Source organism: Diabrotica undecimpunctata, chromosome 9 (assembly GCF_040954645.1).
Source record: "Diabrotica undecimpunctata isolate CICGRU chromosome 9, icDiaUnde3, whole genome shotgun sequence".
Classification (NCBI taxonomy): domain Eukaryota; kingdom Metazoa; phylum Arthropoda; class Insecta; order Coleoptera; family Chrysomelidae; genus Diabrotica; species Diabrotica undecimpunctata.
The window spans coordinates 35,017,079-35,040,163 of NC_092811.1; the positions used below are offsets into that span (position 1 = coordinate 35,017,079).

The 23,085-nt window shown below is 33.7% G+C and overlaps 1 protein-coding gene across 2 annotated transcripts in view; it reads left to right on the forward strand.

Annotated features, from left to right (window-relative positions):
• The window catches only part of LOC140449818 (dynein axonemal heavy chain 1-like), a 1,063,244-nt gene that overhangs the window by 634,660 nt on the left and 405,499 nt on the right, over window positions 1-23,085 (forward strand). For both annotated transcript variants that reach the window (XR_011951893.1, XM_072543176.1), the window contains exons 37-39: window positions 4,343-4,544; window positions 7,527-7,721; window positions 14,150-14,319. Coding sequence is in view for 1 of the 2 variants with exons in the window: in XM_072543176.1 (XP_072399277.1) it covers window positions 4,343-4,544; window positions 7,527-7,721; window positions 14,150-14,319 (567 nt within the window). In the remaining variant the exon portion in view is untranslated. The remainder of the gene's footprint in view (window positions 1-4,342; window positions 4,545-7,526; window positions 7,722-14,149; window positions 14,320-23,085) is intronic.

A 23,085-nucleotide genomic window follows, 5' to 3' on the forward strand; every position in this document is an offset into this window, starting at 1 on the left:
CCATAACGCTATTGAATGTAATGTATAAACTGGTTACTAAACTACTAACAAACAGATTAACAACTAAGTTAGATAATTACCAGTCAAGGGAGCAAGCCGGTTTTAGAAAAGGATTCAGTACAAGTGACCATCTGCTTACGATAAAAATATTAATTAAAAAGGCCAACGAATATCAAATCTCAATGTAAGTATATGGCATTTGTAGACTTTGAAAAAGTATTCGATAAGGTAAAACATTGGGAGTAAAGAAGTCTTTACAAAATGGGAGAATAGACTATAGATATACGGACTTAATTTCCAATTTATATGATCAAGCAACCACATCCATCAAAATAGTTGAACAAACGGAGCCTAAGATACGGCGAGGAGTCAGACAAGGTGACACTATATCACCCAAACTATTCCATCAAGCTTTGGAAGACGTTATGAGGAAATTAAAATGGGAAAAACGGGGTATTAACATAAATGGCCAATACTTGAATCACTTGAGATATGCAGAAGACATTGTATTAATAACAGATAAAAGGGAAGAATTACAAAATATGATGGATGAATTAAATAGAGAATCAACAAAAATAGGTCTATAAATGAATTATAATAAAACTAAAGTGACCAAACAACCAGAAGAATTAATAGTTATAATTGCACAAACAACTATAGAACAAGAAAAAGAATATGTATATTTGGGACAACTAGTTAAATTAAATAAAGAAAATCAGACCGGAGAAATAAAGAGAAGGATACGTTTGGCTTGGGTATTCTTCGGAAAATTTTCCTATATACTAAAAAATAGAAAATACCCCCAATATTTAAAACATCAGGGTATCAGACAAGAAAAGAAATATTTGGATCCGCAACAAAACAAAAGTGACCGATGTATTAACGCAGATAGCAAAACTTAAGTGGAAGTTCGCTGGACATACCATAAGACAGAAAGACGACAGACGGAATAAGATAATTATACACTGGAGAGCATATAGTTACAAACGAAAAAGAGGAAGGCCAAAAATGAGATGGTCAGATGACTTGAAGAAACACGCAGGCTCGAAGTGGATACAAACTGCCTACAATAGAGAGACGTGTAAGAAGGAAGAGGAGGCCTATGTCCAAAATTGAACAGCAAGGGCTGTATAGATAGATAGATAGAAGGATGATCCATCCTAAACATTTATTTTTTATTTTTTGGAGAAAATTTTTATTTTTATTTTTTTTTTTTTGAGGTGGGATTAAACAATACATATAAGCCTTAATTTTCACCGTTCTGTTACCAACCCCCAAGTTTTAATAGCAAAATTAGTGTGGCAGAGTTAAAAGCGTCACAATGTTAGTTGCGACACTCCCACTGAAATTTTATATGAATATTAGATTGAATATACTACTCCGAGGATTGAGAGATCGACTTGTCGAACAAACGAATTAGAGGTGGACTACTCCAGAATATTCTAGTACATATTAATTAGTATATATATAAGCCGACCTTTTGTGAGTTAAAGTTAGTTGATAAAATATTATCGTACTGTAAACTTATAAATAAATATATTTACCAAAATTAGAACCGCTCGTTTTATTTAAAAACGGTATAATATGAATTGTATAGTGAGTGTTATATCAAGAAATACAAAAGTAAAACTCTACAAAACAATTATACGCCCAGTCCTAACATATGGTTCAGAAACCTGGACTTTAACAAAAAGCAATGAAAGCATGTTAGGATGTTTCGAAAGAAAAATACTAAGGCGCATCTATGGAGCGGTAAATGAAAATGGTGTCTGGAGAAGACGATACAACTTCGAACTCTATAGGATATACCAGGAACCAGATATCATAAAACACATAAAGATAGGACGTCTGAGGTGGGTAGGCCATGTAATGCGGATGGAGCAAACCGACCCAGCTAGAAAAACGCTCCTTGATAGACCTATTGGTCAAAGAAGAAGAGGAAGACCCAGAACAAGATTCCTAGATAACATAGATCAAGATATGAGAAATATGGAAATACGTGCTTGGCGGAGGAAGGCGATGGATAGGGACGACTGGAGAAAAATTCTTGAGGAGGCTAGGACCCACACAGGGTTGTAAAGCCAAAATGATGATGATAGTGAGTGTTTTTTTGGTTTTATTTGGTTAGTTTTTTAGAATATATATAGAATATATTTAGGGATATAAATAAGGATCACTACAGGAGCAATGTGGCCAATTTGTAGCATTAGAGTTAGACGACCCTGATGGTTTCCAGGGTACAAATTTCTAATAACATCAGAGTTATATGTATCCCCGTTGAACTCACTGAGCAGCACACAGTTATATTTCGAACTCTCTTCTAACCTATAGCTTTTCCCAGTTGTATGGCACCTTTTGGGGCTTTCCTTTAATTTTAGATGGAACCTGCACTGTGGTAATATCTGTCTCGTCGACAGGTTACACTTTTTTTGATGTTATTTATTTGTACTTGAACTTGAGGGGACAATGGAAAAATGAGACAAGAAATCACCTCTCCTTTTCAAACAACAAAGGGACTAAGACAAGGCTGCTGTCTGTCACCCACGTTATTTAAAATCTATTTGGACAGATCGTTAGTGAAATGGGTAAAAAAATGTAGAAACATGGGAATAACGGTGGAAGAAAACAAGCTATATACACTTTTCTTTGCGGATGACCAGGTAGTAATTGCTGAAGAAAGCTACGATCTTAGCTATATGATAAGAAAACTGCAAGAAGAATATGAGGTGGCAGGTCTAAACATGAATATGACAAAATGTGAATATCTCTCAGTGGGAATAGATGAAATATATAACCTATTCTTGGAAGACGACAAAATCAAAGGCGTGCAATCCTGCAAATATTTGGGGGTCATTTTCAACAAGAAGAGAAATAGCGCAGATGAAATCAGGGAAAGAATAAACAAGGGCAGAGCAGCAACCCGTGCCTTAAACTCTCTTCTCTGGCAAAAAACACTTCGACGAAAAACCAAAAAACACATTTACGGTAGTATAGTCCAAAGTATTACACTTTACGGTTCGGAAGTATGGGACGTCACCAAAGCTAATAGAAACAAACTTATGACGACAGAATTGGATTATCTGAGACGAAGCTGCAGTAGATCAAAACTGGAGGGAGTTAGAAACGAACAAATAAGAAACGAAATGAAAATGGAGAGAAATATTAATGATGACATAGAAAGAAAACAATTAATCTGGTTCGGACATGTTAAAAGAATGCCAGAGTACAGATGGCCTAGGAGAGTACTGGAATGGGTCCCTCCTGAAAGAAGAAAGAGAGGACGACCATGGAGAAGTTGGCGCAACGATATTGATGAAGCAATGGCGGCAAGAGACTTAGAAGAGGCAACTGCATGTAACAGAAAAAGATGGAAATTGGGGGCGGAGAAGCGGCGACAGCCGTAATAAATCCGTTATTATATATATACTTGAACTTGAGACAAATATACTTCATCTAATTTACATACCGTTGCACGTCATCGGCGTCATAGCCCGTGACGTCATATGATACCAACACGAAATATTTAGGAGGTAGGTGTGTTCTTTTTTAGAATCACTTTGCCGAGTACACTGGCATTACAGCCACTAGACATATTTTCTTGTATACGCGTAGAACTAATATTTAAAGATTTCTGTTAATGTTAACTTAGAGAAATAGACAATAATATGTTTCATTTAATTTGTATAAATGCATTATAAAGCGTTTTTATGAAGAACATTTGTTCAGAACACACTGTAACTGTAATCGAACGAAGGTGAAATTTTGGCATACATTGGTAACACTTATTTGACAGTTGCGGTGTTGACACTTTTTGTACTTTATTATTTTAAATTTTAAAGTGAATACCTCTTGTTTTATATTTTTACCTATTTAATAAAATCTGTTCTTTTTAGAACAAAATTAGTGTGTGTTCTTTCAAAAATGTCACGTAAGAATTTAAATAGTCGCTGTAAAGAGTATAATAATAATTATGTGACCTATTTGATTTAAAATGGATTCAGGATTTTTGTATATTTTGGCAACTATGTCAACTTCGATGTCTAACGTAGATAATGGCGTGCAACAGTTTGTAAATTAGATGGACTGTAATTGATAAAATCCAAAACTTTCTAGTGGATTATGTTTCATGGCTACTACTATTTTATTTTTTGATACCAATCTCCGACAAGTCTTATATATATTGATTTCGTGATATTCATTTATCTGTGTTAAATAATTGAACCTATTATTACATAACAATATAAAATTTCCTATGTGAAAGTTAATATGAAGCTTTCTACTATTTTTTAATTACAAAAATTTATTTTTGAAATAAAATGCTTTTTGCTACTTCTTGTTGCAGGATATTAGTGAGATGCTGCGCCTTTGGTACCACGAAAATTGCCGAATATTTCAAGACAGACTGATTAACGATGAAGATAGGAACTGGTTTGATTCTTTGTTAAAGTCTGAAATTGAACATCGATACCGTTTAAAATCTGAGGAAGTCCTTGGCACTACGGATATTCTATTTGGTGATTTTATAGATCCATCTATAGGAGTCGGTAAGATATATACATACAGTCCCTGTATATATACAAGGTGGCCCTTAAGTAACTGTACGAAATAAAAACAGTAGATTCATCACTTTAAAATATTACGATTTAAGCCAACTTGCTTTAATAAAATGTTGATATTAACATGGTACTATGACTAACAAGATCGGATCTTCCCGTAGCACAAAATCGGTCGTGTTAGCGCATGCCGTCATTAGAGAGTAGAATTTGAATTCTTGTTAAAGTTAAATGGGATTTGTATGCATTCTGTGATGAAATTATTCAATTAGCAAAATATTAATATTAAATAAAGGTTTAATAATTACAAAAATCATACACAAAAGGATATCTCCAAACTATTGGACGTAATTGGAGAGTTGGTGCAACTCTCCAATTACGTCACGACTTACGCGCAATATCTTCTCTTCTTAATCAAAGTATCATGGATATTAAGAAAGATACAAGGTATTAAAGTGGAAATTTAAAATTTTATTTTTTACTATAACTTTCATATTTGTAAATATTTATTAATTAAAACTTATAACTGGATTTTTTTTAGTATGAAAAATTTTAATTTGATACATACTTTGATATAGCTTATAGAAGGTGCCACATATGCCATACTTGTGGCATAAATTTGTGCTTAACTTTCTTGCACTTGAAATTAGCGCCATTTGTGTCAAAAAATATTAAAGATTATTATTATTATTATCCCGATTTTTTATAGCGTTCTCCGCCTTCAGGTTCCCAGTTTCCAGCTACGTCGGTCATTCCATTCGCCAGGGTGAAGGTTTCTTTCCGATATTTCCTTCTGAATGCCGCCCAGCCAGGATTGTTTTGGCCTTCCTCTCTTCCTTCTTTCCCTTGGCGTCCATTTTAAAATTTGGTTTGGCAGCCTGTCGTCGTCCATTCTTTTCACATGACCATACCAGATCAGTTGTCTTCTTTGAATTTCGTCAATGATGGTTGACGATTTATATATATCTCATTATATCTCTGATATGGTCATTTTGTATTCTATCAAGCCTTGATTTTCTAGCTGATCTTCTCCAGAAGTCCATTTCCAATGCAAGTAGGCGTCGCTCAAGGGATTTAGTAAGTTGCCATGTTTCGCATCCATAGAGCACTATACTTTTAAAGGTTGAGTTAAAGAGGAGATGCTTTCTTTGATTTGATAGTTCTTTTGACCATAGCATCGGGTTTAGGCATCCTATCACCCTTTTTCCTTTCACGATTCTTTGCTCAATCTCTTTTTCGGTGCGCCCACTCTTGTTGATTGTTTTTCCCAAATATATTCCTCACAGTTCTTGATTGTTTCATGTTCGTTGACTATAAGATCTTCTACTTCATTCCCGATACATAAGTATTGCGTCATTCTTCATATGTTTTAAACAACCGTCTCGTCATGAATTCTAAATCTTCCTTGTCTGCTGCCACTACTACTTGGTCGTCCGCAAAATGTAGAGTGTATAATGTTGTATCGTCGTCAAGTTGGATCCCTATTCCTGAACACGATCTTCTCCAGTGTTTTAGTGCTTTATTTAAATAGATCTTAAATAGTATTGGAGAGAGGCAGCATCCTTGTCGTAAGCCTTTTGTTACTGGAAATTCTTCTGATAAGGTGTTTAGTTTGATTTTTGATGATGCTTTATTGTATAATTGTTTGACTGCGGCGATGATCGTGCTATTTAATGAAGATCGTTCAAGAGACTGCCACAGCTTTCTCACAGGAATCGTGTCATATGCTTTTGTGAGATCCACAAATAAAAGATGTATTTCCTGGTTTCTTGCAACTTTCTTTTCATTCGGGTGTATTAGGGTAAATATGTGGTCTACGCAAGATCTTCCAGCTCTAAATCCTGCTTGCTGTTCAATATCATGAGGTTCGTATTCTTTCTCCATCATGTTTTTTAAGATTTTACCAAACATCCTGCTAGAGGTACTGTTGACAGAGAGAGAGAGAGAGAGAGAGAGAGAGAGAGAGAGAGAGAGAGAGAGAGAGAGAGAGAGATGAAATCATTCAATTAGCAAAATAATAATATTAAATAAAGGTTTAATAATTACAATATTCGTACACAAAAGGATATCTCCAAACTATTTATTAAAGATTATATTGATACATACAAAAAACTGACATACGAACGTGCAACTGTCCAATTACATCGCGACTTATGCACAATATATTATCTTCTTAATCATAGTATCATGGATATTAAGAAAGATATAAGGTGTTAAAGTGGAAATTTTATTTTCACTCTAACTTTCATATTTGTAAATATTTATTAATAAAAACTTACAACTGGATTTTTTTTAGTATGAAAAATTATAATTTGATGCATACTTTGATATAGCTTATAGAGGGCGCCACATATGTCATACTTGTGGCATAAATTTGTACTTAACTTTCTTGCTCTTGAAGTTAGCGCTATTTGTGCCAAAAAATATGAGAGATACATTATTTTAACAAAAAAAGGTATACCTGTTAATAACTTCAAAATTACAGTTGTCGAGATAATGGCGTTCTGCAAGTCAGCTTCATAATTCTGATTTAACGCAATTACTACAGGCAACGAAGGAAAAATGGACAAAAATATCAATACTTTTGAATTTTAGTATAAAATACCTTTAACTAAAGTTAATTATTAACGAAATATTAAAGAATATAAATATATCAGGATAATTAATAATAGATTAATTACTATTTAAATGGGAATAAGCCACAATTAAAGGTTAAAATACGTTTATTGACGATTCAATTTCCACTTCGGAAATCGTTCTCAAAATACCTTAATATATGAATTTTCATAAACTATATGTAAACTAAAAATAATTTGATCAAAATCAGAATTTGATATTACATTTTAAATTAATTACTATTTAAATGGGAATAAGCCACAATTAAAGGTTAAAATACGTTTATTGACGTTTCAATTTCCACTTCGGAAATCGTTCTCAAAGTATTTTGACACAGTATATGATTTTTTGTTTTAGGACCTTATGTTCAAATAAAGGATTTTGAAAAATTGTCGTTTGCTCTGAACTATTATCTCGAAGATTATAACCTTCAAAGTACGAAACCGATGAAACTGGTGCTGTTTTTGGACGCCATGATACACATATCCAGAATCTCAAGAATAATTAGACAGCCTTTAGGGAATGCATTGCTTCTCGGCATGGGAGGTTCAGGTAATATTAAAATACAGTGCTAATACAAATAATTTATTAAATGTCTTCTCTATACTATCAGTAAATTTTAAATTTGATTTTGTGTAATACAACAGGAAGAGAAAGTTAAAACCTTATTTCAAACAGAACAATTGTATTCATTCAGTCTTTTTAAGTAATCTCTCCACGTGTTTGTCTCTATGTCTTTGATTACCAATATTTATCCCATCTGTTGTCTCTGTCCTCTTATATATCTCCACATTTTCTTTTGTTACCCTTAGAAGTCATATTCTATATCTTTTGAAAAGTGCTCCCAGTGGTTATGTCTCCTATTACGAATTTTCTTATATAGTGTCTTATAGAATAGATATTTGCTTTATTCTCACTGAAAGCTGTATAATTTTATGTCCAAAGCTTACATAAAGTCAGAACAATAGCAATAACAATTTAAAATTTACTGAAATTACATAAATCCTCAATATCACAAAATAAAAGATTATAAAATACACAATCCATTGCTTAATGCGCAATCCAAACCTGACGAATTAATAAGTTTAAGTGACTGCATGTAATCTAAATATATTATATAATATTTACAAAGTGTATTAATAAGGGCGATTAACAATTGAGATATTTTAACGCGTGAGCGAAGCGAGCGCGTTAATGTTCGAGATTGTTAATCGCCATTTTAATTCAAGAGTTCGTTACAAAACTTTTCCGTCGACCGTACTTTTCAGAAATAAAGATATCCTAGTTTAAATATTTCTTTACTTAACGATAAACAATAATTTTTTCAGCTTTCATTGACTTTATTTAAAGTTTCCTTAGCGGCATTTTTATTATAGTAAACATTAATATTCGAAATGGTACAATTACTGAAATTAAAGGAAGATATTGAGAAATGAATATCTGCTGGATAGCATTTTGACAAATTTATATTTAAGTCTTCTTGGACCTCTGTAAATTCTGTGATAGAAGAAGTTAAATTCTGGTGGAGTTAAATTAAACTCTTCGTCAATATCCATCCTTTGATTTTTCAAATACACAGAATTTTAAACAATAAAGTAAATAATGACATACAATGACAGATAGTACTAACAGCGGCTACTTAATTTTAAATTAATTTTTTAGTGGGAATATAAATAGGTATATGTTTGGTTGCATACACCACAGGTCACTGCCAATCACAAAGCGTTTAATTTATGCAAGCAATGTATGTTGTGTTGCCTATAATGAAATCGTTCATTAATAGAAAATCATTTATTAATAGGGGTCATTAATCAATGATTTTGAGGGTGTTAAAATTGATCATAACTAGACGGTCGACGGAAAAAATACTTTAAAGTTACTTGTACATAAAGGTACAGCAACTTCTCAGTTATTTGTTAAGAAACTCTTCTGCTGAATAATATGGTCTTTCCTATGATGGTGAATACCATCACCTATTTAAAGAGCTTAAGAAACACCACTTAGACAGATTTTATGCATACATGAGAATGAGTTTGGATACATTATACGTTTGAATACATTATATTTATCATACCATCCGTATCTTCTGGCGAATGTCACGTGGTTTGAAAACCACCAATATACGAGGCGTGTTTTTTAAGTAAGCACCGTTTTGGAATTAAAAAAAGACGTGCAAAGATATGGCAATAATTTTATTTTTACATGTAAGCCTGTACCTTAATCTACTTTTCTACATAATTTCCGTGACTATTGAGGTACTTGTCATAACGTGGCACCAGTTTTTGAATACCCTCCTGATAAAATTCTGCCGCCTGACTTGTTAACCACTGCATCACAAATGTTTTGACTTCGTTATCGTCTTGAAGACGCTGACCGCCCAGGTGTTTCTTCAAGTGCTGGAACAAATGGTAGTCGTTGGGCGCCAGATCAGGGCTGTATGGAGGATGATCTAGAGTTTCCCATTTAAATGATTTGATGAGATCTTTGGTCTGATTAGCCACATGTGGACGGGCATTGTCATGCAGCAAAACCATACCCTTACTCAACTTGCCACGTCTTTTGTTCTGGATTGCACGACGCAGATTTTTCAATGTCTCACAATAAGACGCTGCATTGATTGTCTCATTACGAGGCAGAAACTCCACTAGCAATACTCCTTTTCTGTCCCAAAAAATTGTGCACATGATTTTCCGGGCAGAAATTGTTTGCTTAAACTTCACTTTTTTGGATGATGATGAATTTCGCCATTCCATGGATTGTTGTTTCGATTCTGGTGTGACGTAGGCCACCCACGTTTCATCACCAGTAACAATTTGGTCTAAAAAATCTTCACCTTCACTGTGGTACCGCTCAAGGAAAGTCAATGCACTGCCTAAACTTAGGGTTTTGTGCAAATTCGTCAACATTTTTGGAACCCAACGTGAACACAATTTCCGGTAATTCCAGTTCTCGGTAACAATGCGATACAAAACACTACGAGAATACTGAGAAAAGCAGTCGGACAATGATGAAATTGTAAAGCGTCTGTTTTCTCTCACCTTTTCGTCCACTTTCTGCACCAAATTTTCATTAACGACCGAAGGACGCCCACTCCGTTCTTCATCATGCACATTTGTGCGGCCATCTTTAAATGCTCTCATCCATTTCCTTACTATTCCATCACTCATAATGTTTTGTCCGTAAACTTCAACGATCTCACGATGAATATCGATCGGTTTTACGCCTTTAGCACTAAGAAATCGTATAACAGCCCGTACTTCAGAATCAGCGTGACTCACGATTGTTGGAGGCATCTTAAACGCTGGAGTAAACAAGTATACAATGAAGAATCAGACTGTGATGTAATGGCGTCAGTGCGTAGACAAGAGATGTAGGTAACCAGCGCTCATGCGCGGAACGCCGACCGTAGCGCTGCGGCGGCAGAATCGCAAAACGGTACTTACTTAAAAAACATGCCTCGTACTTGTAATTTACCATACGATTAACAGCTCGATCGTGGTATAAACAAACTATTTTGTTTTGCCATCGACATCGCTGTAGACCGCAATGATAGGTCGCGAAAGTTCTGAATGTATCAGTATCATCGATATATCGACCGTGACCTCCACCGCACACATCCACGTATCTCCGGTATTCTCGTACCTTTAAGATGACCTACCGTTTCACCATAAGTTTATTACAAAAGTTTGGACTTCTTCCCTAAACTAGTGAACTTTGTAAAATAAAACCCAACCAATTAAATTTTACCTTTAAATTACCTCAATATACTAGTTATATTGTTAACGTTAAAATCAATAAATTTCATTAAGGACATATTATTTAAGATCCTTATATCAAATTTCTTATTTGTTTTTATTTATTAAACCTCTTAAACATTTAGTACTCACTTCAAAACCTCCAAATAAAATTCAGACAACATAAAGAGCTCTTTCATGATATGAAATTGCTTGCAAAATAAAAATACACGTGCTTGTATTTAATTGGAATTCATATTTTAAAATAATGAAATATAAATATCGATGTTAAAAAATCTGTGTTCCAAATTATTGAAACGAAAGCTTTTTTAGAATTTTGTTTATTACGTAATATTGGATTATTTGTTTGAACACGAGTTATTAAATATTTAACAAAAAATATCTAATATGAAACATAACACGAACGTGCTTTAGGCAGAAATATTAGCAATAAAATATACCACGCCATCATCTCCCTCAGAACTTTTCACTATCTTTTATCCGATTGTGACAAAAGGACTGTTACTTGATGAAAGTTTTTGATCTCATGTATTCCAGGTTTATAAGACGATTATTAGAAAAATTACATATAATTTGTATAATAAAATATTTAGTAATATCTAAAATTTTAAAAATAATCTAAATGTTTTTTGGTTGCGGTTTGTCTAACTTGTTCTCCTTCTCTTCGGTATTTTTTTTATTCGTAGTCAAGAACTGCGCATGCAACTACAAAAGCACAAAAAAACAATGAAAGAACGATCTAAGTGGAATTTGAAAAACAATGACAGATTCATAAAAACTGTGGTACAGAAATTGCATACTTTAAAACTCATAAGACCACAAACATACAAACAATAATAGCATTTGGTTCGAGGTAAAATTCATAGGTCAACAATGAACCATTCAAAATTTAAAATTCTTTATATTATTCTAGAAACACGAAATTGTATATCAGAAACACATATTTATAAAATCCACAAGGAAAATAATTCCTGTAGCTGGCTGTATACCACGTATAACAAAAGAGGTTAGTCTTTGTATGTGGGTATATTTTATTTTATAAAAACCCTTAAACATATTTATAATCTATTACACATAATTTGGTTATCAATAAAAATTAATGTTTTTAAATAACTGATGGATTCGACTGATATTTGATAGAACTTCATTTTATACAGGGTGTTTCAAAAATGTACGTCATAAATTAAATCACGCATTCCGGGGACAAAAATAAATTGACTAAATCCAACTTACCTTAGTACAAAATTTTGTATTTTTCACACAAAAGAAACAACAAAATCTAAGCGCACAGAAAATTTTAAGGGGGGGTGTGCAGCACTAAATCCCCCAAACTTTGGAGTACGTTCAAATCAAATGAATTTTGTAGCATCATTAGTTCTCTTATCACTTTTTCGAAAAACTAGTTTCTCCTAGTTGGCCATAAAATTACAATTATTAGTTTCTACGGATACAATAATTACAAACAGTTCCATTAATAATAGTCAATAATTTAAAGCTATCATTTATTATGTGAATAAGATTAATATTAAAAATTTTGATATTACTATGGCCTACACATTTCAGGAAATGGCAGATATACATTTAACTTTGGGTAAGTTGGATCGGATTAAATTATGATTTCCATAAACTATCGAGAATATCGTAGGTGAATGTCAAGGAAATAGTGCAGCAGCCGCAAGGCGTTATGCAGAAAAATACCCCAATCGAAATACACCCGACAGACGATTATTTCTTACCATTGATCATCGTTTACGGGAAACGGGTACATTCCAACCGCAAGTTGCTGGCAATAGTGGTCGTCCAATAATGGATGCAACTGATGAAGACATTTTAGAAATCATTGAAGAAGTCCCTGGAACAAGTACAAGGGTAATAGCTGCTCAACTAAATGTTCCTCACGTAAGGGTTTGCTGCTGTTTGTCCTAAGAATCAGCTGCTTAAACCCTATCACTTAACAACGGTTCAAGAGTTATTGGTTAAAGATTATCCTAAAAGGATTGGATTTTGCGATTGGTTATTAGAGGAAAACACTCGAATTGTTAATTTTATTAGAAATATTTTGACCGACGAGGCTACCTTCAGTAGAAATGGAATAACAAATCATCATAACGAGCACATTTGGACCGACGAAAATCCTCACGCCAAAAAAACGACTCATTACCAAAGGACTTTCAAAGTTAATGTTTGGGCAGGAATTGTGGATAACAATCCAATAGGCCCAGTATTTTTTCCCAACAATTTGAATAGTGATAATTATTTGCAGTTCTTGGCAAACGATTTACAAGAGTATTTGGAAGAAGTAAATATTGCAATATGTCAAAACATGTGGTTTTTACAAGATGGAGCTCCACCGCATTACAGTAATGAAGTCCGGGAATATCGTTGCATCCTGGTCGGTGAATTGGGAGAAGTCGTGACGCACCTGTTTCTTGGCCACCAAGAAGTCCAGGTCTTAACCCCATGGACTTTTGCTTTTATGGGTTTATGAAAGAGAAAGTGTATTCTGTAATAATAGAGGACCAACAGCAATTGAGGGTTAGAATATTTGAAGCTGCAAATCAATTTCGTCAGAAAAATATGACTTATCAGCGCATTCGTTTTTCTTTGTTAAAACGATACCGAATGTGCATTGAAGAAAATGGGGATCATTTTAAACATTTATTGTAATATCATATTTGTAGAGGTTATAGATAGTTTTTGTACTTGTTAATTCATTTAAGCCATTTATTTAGTAGCACGTAATTTTTTAAATGTTAATGAAAAGGGCCGTAACTCAATAAAAACTGTTTAACTGTTTAGAGGGATTTAGATCTGCACACCCCCCTTAAAATTTTTCTGTGCGCTTAGATTTTGTTGTTTCTTTTTTATGAAAAATGCTTTCAGAACAAGAAAGTAACGTGTTCATTTGTATTACAAAATGTCAAGTAGTTTAGGAGATAATGCAAAAAAACAATTTTTATTTTGTAACTTCCAAGGGCTGTAACTTTTTTTGTGTACACTTTTGTACTAACGTAAATTGGATTCAAGCAATTTATTTTTGTCCCCGAAATGCGTGCTTTAGTTTATGGCATGCCTTTTTGAAACACCCTGTATAATATTAAACTTTGTTTTCAAAACTTTCACAAAATTTATTTCCATACTTATCACTACAGCTGTTTCGGCAGAGTGCTTTTCTCAAGTGATCTAGTTTTGTTACGAAAACATTCTAAACTAAAACTTTTTTAGGAAGGCAAAGTCTAACTAGGCTAGCTACGTTTATGTCCGAATATAGTTGTTTTCAAATAGAATTAACAAAAGCATACGGACAAAATGAATGGAGAGATAATGTTAAACATTTGATGCTGACAGCTGGATTACAACGAAGGGAAACTGTCTTTTTGTTCTCAGATACACAGGTAAGTAATGCCAACATATTTATAAAGACACGTTTTATTAATTTTCTAAATTTATTGACTCGTCGTAAATTTTTTTGTTTGATATTTATTAAATTTTATTTCTTGTTGCTTACCTTCTACTATCAGGATTAATTTTTAAATTAATTTATGTCGTAAAATAGGGTGAAATTTATCCAAAGGGGCGAAATTGATAATTGGGAATGATTTTAAATATTCTAATTTTTCCTGAAATCTAAGAAGCTTAACAAACGACTGGCAACGTCGCTTTAGTTAGTAAGCACTAGCGTAAAACCTGTGATTATTTAGTTGAAGTTTTATGGAAAAAGCTTGTTTTAATTATGGCTCTATTTTTGATAAGTTTCTTTAGCTTCCTAGCTTTCCGGTACCTGAGAAAAACTACAAAAAATTGTGCAATGTTAACTAATTATCTTAATAGAACAAATCGTCGGTATACTGTGAAAACCAGATAAATGTCGGAATACCGAAATCGAGAAAAAACGTTTTTAAAGTTTAGTTTGTTATTGTAAATTAAGCAGTTAGCTTGTTTTTGATATTAGGTATTCTAGTGAAAGATGCATATATCTGAAATGATATTCTATCATTAGTTTGAAAAAGTTGAGACACCTATCTGACTAGTCCTAAATTTAAGTTGGAAATGGTAATGGAAATTTACAGGTAAAACCACTTACTTGGTTTTACCTGTAAATCTAAATAAATCAGTTACTCTTCAAATAACATATTTAACACAAATATAATAAACCAAGTATATTATTTTCCAGTTTTGTGATCGAGATATGAGGCTTTAACTAGGTAATAGCAATGTTTTAAGGTATTAGTCGGTATTTATGACATTTAACTGGTTTTCCCTGAAAATTTTATTAACAGCTGTTTGTAGTTATAGTTATTATTTATATGAATGATAGGCAGTTTTATAGAAAAAAACAAATTTATTTCGAATATAATAATAACAATATTATATATTATAATAATAAGAATATTATTATGAGACTTCCTCGTCCGATTCGTCACTGAAAGCAGGCTCTGGCAAGATGTCTGTTACATCATTTCCCGTTTTCAATTTACGATACCACCCGTGATATTCCTCCGGTATCACTCCCTTATCACATAGCTGTACCAAAAGCTCTCTTTTTTGCTATGCTAATTGGGAAATGTGTATCATAAAGTCGCTTAAGTTCTTCAAGATTGCTTATATTAGTTGATAACTTGTTGTTGACATGTCATAATTAAAATAGATTCTGTTTGTTTCTCCTTTCACGAATCGCATTCTTTTTATATTCTACCGTTCTATCTATTCTATCTATTTATCTACCGTTAATTTCTGACCAGGCAAAACAGTAAGCTGCATTTGGTAATGTACACACAAATTGTAGACGCATAATTTTCGAGAATAATATAGTTGTCCAGTCAATCCGCTTGGAATCTGTAGTACAGCCTGTAAATCGACAGTAATTGAAACAAAATCCCGTTTTTCATTAGATATTTTCTTATCATTTTGTTTTTCAAGATTACACACTTCTTTTCTTTTCTGATGTTCTCTGTAACTGTCTTCGATTCGATTTGTCAGTTGGATTAGCCCTATCATATTTATTACTAACTAAACATTGATCTTTTTTAGGAACAAAAATGCTTAAATTATAGTCGTTAGAAAATATTCTTCGATATGTAATTTCGCTAACACCTTCCAGTTTCTTCTGCCCACAGTCATTTATATAAAGTTGGTACATTTTTCTTATACTTAAATTTTTGTCCAAATATCTACGCTTTGAACTTTGGCGAATATAATGTGGGCCCATGGTTAGAAAAGACTCAATATGAGCCTTTACGATTTGTCGGTTTTCACTGCTTGTTTTATTTGGCGGTGTATGCTTGCCCCGTTTATCCGTATCTGCATAACAGCCTAGAATATAAGTTTTTTTTACAACATCTTGTATTAACGACGCTGATATACAAAGTGTCTGGCAAAAAAATTTCTTACATACCCGTATGTATTGACCATTTAAAGAAAAGTAACACTTTTTTGGAAAATGCACGTGGTTTTTTTAAACTTCGACAGACTGCAACGACTCTCTTTCGTGGCTCCGTTTTAATACGTGCAATTAGAAAATTTTTCTGGCCTATATATTCTAACTTCCAATAATCACGTCATAGGCTTTGTCTATAATCTTCAATGAAATAACTGGCCCATTTGTAAACGCACTCTGAACAATTAACTGGTTTTGGCAATTTTGCTGGTCTGTTCTTTTTTTTATCTCATAAGGCAAACCCTTAGCACGCCTCCTTTTTGCGACATTTATTACCCATTCTGGGGAGTTAGCTTTTCTCCAACGTTTTAGTAGATGTACGTCTTTCCATACTTTGTCAAGAAGTAGATTTAATATTCAACTAGCTATTTCAGTTGACACTAAATTGTTCTTCTCATCATTTAGGCTATCAAGGTCAGCTGTTTGTAATTCATATAGACTTCCTAGAGAAAGTGATCCCTCTGCACTTGGCTAATGTGTGGGGTCTACATCTGAAAAGTCACTATCAAAAATGGATTCCATCATTGAGACTATATTGTTCTGAGAATCATCAAGAATTGAACTGCTGTCTTCAGTTTCAAAGAACTCTAAAAAACACAAGACATTGCACAAGTAACTAATTAATACCTATTAACAAAGTATTTTAAAACTTTTTTCCTAGCCACAAATATAGAAGACAAGCAATTTTATTTAATAGTCTGCTTAATTTTAGCATAATCTTTTAACTTAACACCATTAAGCTGCTGAATGGTAAGTCGTATCATTTATTGGGTTTTACCTGTACGTAGAGCGGAAAAAGCTGATAATTATGGTATACTTAACTCAATATTTTAAAATTTGTCATTTACCTGGTTTTCGCAGTATACCGACGAAATGTTCTCTGTCAACACATGTAAATACACTATTTTTCAGGGTATCAAAATTTACGTGAGAAATTTAAAAATTCACAATGGGGCTAATTTGATCAGGGCCCTGATTCGAATTGAGATTTCGACTCAAAACATGTCGAAATTAATATGACGACGTCGAAATGCGACTTTGCGGATTTCAGTCACTAATTTTCGATTTATCGAAATTAATTTCAACTTCAAGAAAGTGGTTGAAATTTCATTTCGAGTCGAAATTAATCCTTAACTGGAGACGTGCCGTCTGACAGACTACAGCATAAAGAATTTTGGAACGCCCTGTACAAATAACTTCGCCCATCGGCACATCACTTCATCTATTCTTTATATTATTCGTTAACTATTAGTGACCCGACTTAGCTAAAGAAATACGCATATTTGGAAAAGTTATAACCGAAAATCAGTTTTAGTTAGTCTGTTAGACGGCACGTCTCGGTTTAGGTTACATTTTGTTTCATTGAAAACGTCGCGTATTTGTTACAATCATGGCCGGTCTATGACAAAAAAAATCCGTTTTACCGATGCTGATTTTGAAGATACAGCTTTGAAGTGGTTTGACGAATTAGACAGTGACGCTAGTGATGTTGATCAAGTACAAGATGATGTTTATTTAGAATCTGATAGCATATAAATAGCATCTGATAGCATAAATGCATACATTCTGCACCAAAGTTACAAAAACAATTCTAAAATTCAAGAAAAATCTGCTTTTGCTAAAATATAAGCAAAACAATTAGTAGAAGGTCATATGAAGCGAAAAATGGGTAATTTTTATGTACCGCGGCTAATTCGTGCTAGTATAGCAAACATTCTTGGAATTCCTGAGAATAAACAAGTAGATAATAACGAGCCATTAGTACTAGAGAAGCAAAAAATATGTTATTTGTGCCCTTGCAAGAAGAACCGTATGACAAAATATCTTTGTGACCGATGAAAAAAACCTGTGTGTCTTCAGTGTACGAAACCAATTTGTACCAATTGTATGTAACTTTTACAATTGCTGGACATTTTTTTCAACATCAAAATAATTACGCGAGTTAATTTTTACGTAATTCAGTATCTGTTAGTGCCTTTCACATAAAAATTTTACTTGATGTATATTTATTTTTTCACTGTAATGAAAATTAAAAAATGTAACTGTCACGAACTGTAAATGATTAGCTGTTAGAAAGTCATAGTTATTTTTTTATTCTCTGACAATATTTTAAGTTTCTTTACTGTGTTCAATTGCAAATACAAACAGCTTTTAGAGTACTATTAAATATATTACAAAAGTTTGTAAGTTTAGTTCGTATCCCCTCTGCTACATTGTAGTCTGTCAGACGGCATGTCTCTCTGTGTGTATTAAAATAGGGTCTCTCCAGTTAAGGGTTAATTTGACATGACTGGCTGGACTGGGAGAAGTGAACTTAGGTTCAGTTTAGGCGGTTGTAGGTAGGTTGTGTTTTGATTCTTGCAAGGAAAACTGAGGTAAAAAGTATTAATATGGCTGCGTTTTACGGACATTTGCTGGTTTTGGAGGAATAAGAGACGATAGATATCCGACGCTCATAACGCAGGATAAGAAGAATGTTACGGGATACTCAAAATCCTTTTTCACTAAGTGATGCTCAATTTAGGCAGCAATTCCGGCTTAATAAACAAGCTGCAAATTATTTGATAAGGGTATTAGAAACATATTTGGAGGGGGGTGTTAATGCTTCTAGGATACCCAAAATGTTTAGGGTAAGTATTACTAAGCTGCAGTAAATTTAAAAATATATTAGAATATATAGAATTATATATGGTCCTTGCAGGGACAACGTGACAAATGAATGGAGGAGCAGATACAACAATGAAATAGAGACTCTCTTCGGGAAAGGAAACATCGTAAGATACATAAAAGCCAATAGATTAAGATGGGCAGGCCACGTGGTATGGAGTGATGACGACAGACTGATTAGCAATGTGTTTTGGGAAAGACCAGATGGTAGAAGATCGACAGGAAGGCCTAGAAAAAGGTGGAAAGACGCAGTCAGGGAAAACCTGGAGAAGATGGAAGTAAGGCCATGGGAAATAATAGCACAGGATCGGAATCAATGGAAGGCAATAGTAAACGCGGCAAAAACTCACGAAGAGTTGTAAAAGCCAATGATGATGATGATGATTAGAATATAACCACTAAGTCAAATCTTAGTGGTTATATTAACCTTAGTGGTTATAACTAAGGATCTCCTACATCACCTTTTTTCTTTCCCTGCCATCATGGTCAAGGAGTTTGCCCTTAGCAAAACCAGCATGGTCCTCCAAAAAAGCCACCATGATTTCCTTTTGCTCCACAGAGAATTTAGTGCTACGATCATCGACAGCCTCTCCATCCATTTTCTTTCAATTCAAAATATAATTGAGAATGGCTACTATATGATTCAACAACTCAAACACGAAAAAAAAGACGTTTACGTAACGTAAACAAAACAAACATACAACAAGCATTGTGCAACGTGCGGCCAATAAACAAGAGGGCCGACACAAATTTTCAGCAGTGTCAAAATGATAAATAAATATCCCCAGTTTTAACTACAATCGAAATAAATGAGAATAGCTAGCGATTGCGACTGTTATGGCGTAGTCGCTTTTAAATTTTGGCATCAAAATGAAATAGAATCAGGGCCCAGGTCTGTGGGGCGAATTTGATGATAACGTTTTTTCTGAAAAAATCTTAAATTAGTGCTTCCTTTTCATAAAAATGGTTAAAAATTATATAAGAAAACTTGATACTTGCCTATATAAGGACTATGACAAAGTAAGGGTGAAAAATGCCTTCCAGGAATTTTTTAGGAATGATGGCCCTTACATCGCACTGTCGAAGAATATTGAATTCCCTATTGAAACCTTAATAACCGCTAAAATGGCCGACAGGGCAGAAAAAATGGTGGGCGGACTGTATTTTCCGCAAACAAAGAAAAAACCATTATACAGCTTGCTGCAATATGCTGCCAGTGAGGATTTCCCCTTGACTTGCGAGATATAAAATATTTAGACAAAAGTGTTTTGGATGCCCAGGATCGACAAGTGCCTCTTTTCAAAAACAATTTACCTGGAACTGACTGGGTATATTCATTACTGAGACGGCATAAAGGAGAAATTACCCAAAAAGTGGCGACCAATATTAAAAGACCTAGAGCTGATATTTCAAAAGAAACTTTAGTTGTCTACTTCAAGAATCTGCGTAGAGAATTAGAAAATATTCCACCTAATAACATATTTAATTACGACGAGACCAATGTACAAGATAACCCCGGAAATAAGAAAATGATATTTCAACGCGGCACCAAATATCCCGAACGGGTTTTTAATTTAATAAAGTAACAACGACTATAATGTGTGCTGCGGCTACAGGATTGCTGTTACCACCATATATAATTTATAAAGCAGTAAAAATGTAATTAAAATGGACTGAAAATGTTCCAAAAGGATCACCTTGCTGTACTGACAGATGCTGCTCTGTAGGTTCTCGATATAATCGTACCCATCATGGTTGCATAGATTCGCAGATTTTAAGGAATGGTTTACTTTGATTTTTTTACCACATGTAAAACGTCTTGAAGGGCAAAATATCATCATAGGAGATAACATTTTCTCACATTTTACCGATGACGAGATATCTTTATGCGAACAAACCAATATGGGTTTTATATGTTTGGTCAAAAAGATTTTCCAAACTTGTTAAACACTACTCTTCAGTACATGAACAAAAAACAAAAACAGCGGACGAAAACAGCGCTGTAAAACAGATTATTGTTTCCTCCTTTGCAGCCAATCGAATTTACCATTTCTCATCCGAGAAAGTTTTAAATAAGTTACCTAGAAAATATGTAGAAATAAACAGTCCAATTTACAACATTTTGGTACATTATTTAAAGGAGAAAATATATTCAACTGCTCCATCCAGGCGAAATATGAAGCGAACCAAACTAAATGTCGATCCAGGAAAAAATGTTGTAGCTCAGCAATCTGATGAAACTGAAACTGACAGTAAAGAAGAAAAAACCAAGTGATAACGAAACAGAAAGTAAAACGTGTAACTTGGATGAGTCTGACAATAGTGATAGGGTTGAATATTTTGCCTATAACAAGGATGATATCAAGGAGTTTTTTTGTTAGTAAAGGTATTGTAAAATTAGTAAAATGAGTGATATTATTGCCATTTTGCCATATCCTGAATTCCGTAATTTAACAAAAACAGTTTGTATGTTTAAAAACGGGTTGATGTAATGGAGATGTAGAATATCACTTTAAACTTAATAAAGATATTTCAAAGATGTTTAAAAGTATGTTTTTCATAAGATTACAATTTTTAGAAAATATTAGTTTTGGCTCTCTTTGGTTCAGTTTTTTTTTTAATATCATTGATAACTTTTGTTAATTAAACCCAATTTGGGGCGTATTAGCATATTTTTGTTTTGTGTTTGAATAGAAAAATCTGTAGAAAACCAATTTTTCAGAATGCTAATATTTTTTGAAAAATATTTATAACGTGGAGTGACATTATCGGCAGGAATTACAATGTCACTCTAGGTACTTTACTTGTTTCTTGGGTGTTAGACATGCTCCCGCACCTTGTAATTCAACACTTTGCCTGTTCCTTTTCCCTTTCGGAATGATGGCTTCGGTTTTCTCTGTCGTAAGTTTCAGTCCGTGCTGCGTCCTCCATTTCTTTACAAGGCGGCCCTGCGTTCCGAAATATTAAGTATTCTACACCGCCGATAGCACTTTGTTCACAATAGAGCACCAGTTGGACCTCTCGCTATATGTAAGTCGAGGATACATAACTCTCCGAGTAACTAGAGGACGGAATCGAAAAACCTTCGTTCCTCCTCAAGAGCGGCGGTCGAAAACCATTTTAATACAGTAAAACCTCGATATAACGGACCAGTTGGGGGGACGGGGTGTCCGTTAAAGCCGAAAGTCCGTTATATAAAAATATGTTTAAAATTAATCGAAAAAACTTTTTTTTTAAATATGTACGTATTTAGATGTTTATAAAATATTCAAAATACAAACAAAATTCTATTTAATTGAATTCGGACATTCGTCGCGAAGTGACGTTGCTGTTGATATCGACGCGCTTGCTGTCGGTAATCCAGTTTTGAAAAAGAAATCAGGTTTCGTTTGCACTTTCGATGTTTGCTGTTTTTTTATGATCAACTCTCTAAAATTACGAAAATGCGTAGAACACAGTTGAAGTTCTTTATCTGATGAATAATCAATAACTGTTATTAGATCGTCGAGATGCGATCTTACCTCTGATAACTTCATTTTTAGTAGTCTTGATTTGTCACCTTCTTCGGTATCATTACTTCTATCCTCATTTTTTAGGTTCATAACTTCATCTGCTATTTTACTTTCAGTCATGGTGTTATACCTTCCTCAGCTTTATGTTCTCCGGCATTATTATATATTGTCCTACAGAAATCAGTAACGTCCAACCCTTCTAAATCTGTGTATGCATCTAGGCCATCAAACAAATCCTTCCAACCATGTTTCATTGTTTGCTCGTTCACTTTCTCCCATGCTGCAGCAAAATAAAAAATTGTTGACTTTAAATTGTAATTTGCAAGGTACGCTGCCCTCTTGTATCTTCTAGATTATTTCCATCGATCAATACAACTATTACATCCTCTAAAAACTTTCTGCGATATATTCGTTTGGTTGCCAAAATTATTCCCTGACCCATTTGTTGAATAAGCAATGTTGTATGTTTTGACAAAAACATACAGCTAAAGTTGCTAGGTTTACGAGATTTGCCAACCATTACAGGAGTCAATCTATGCGATCCA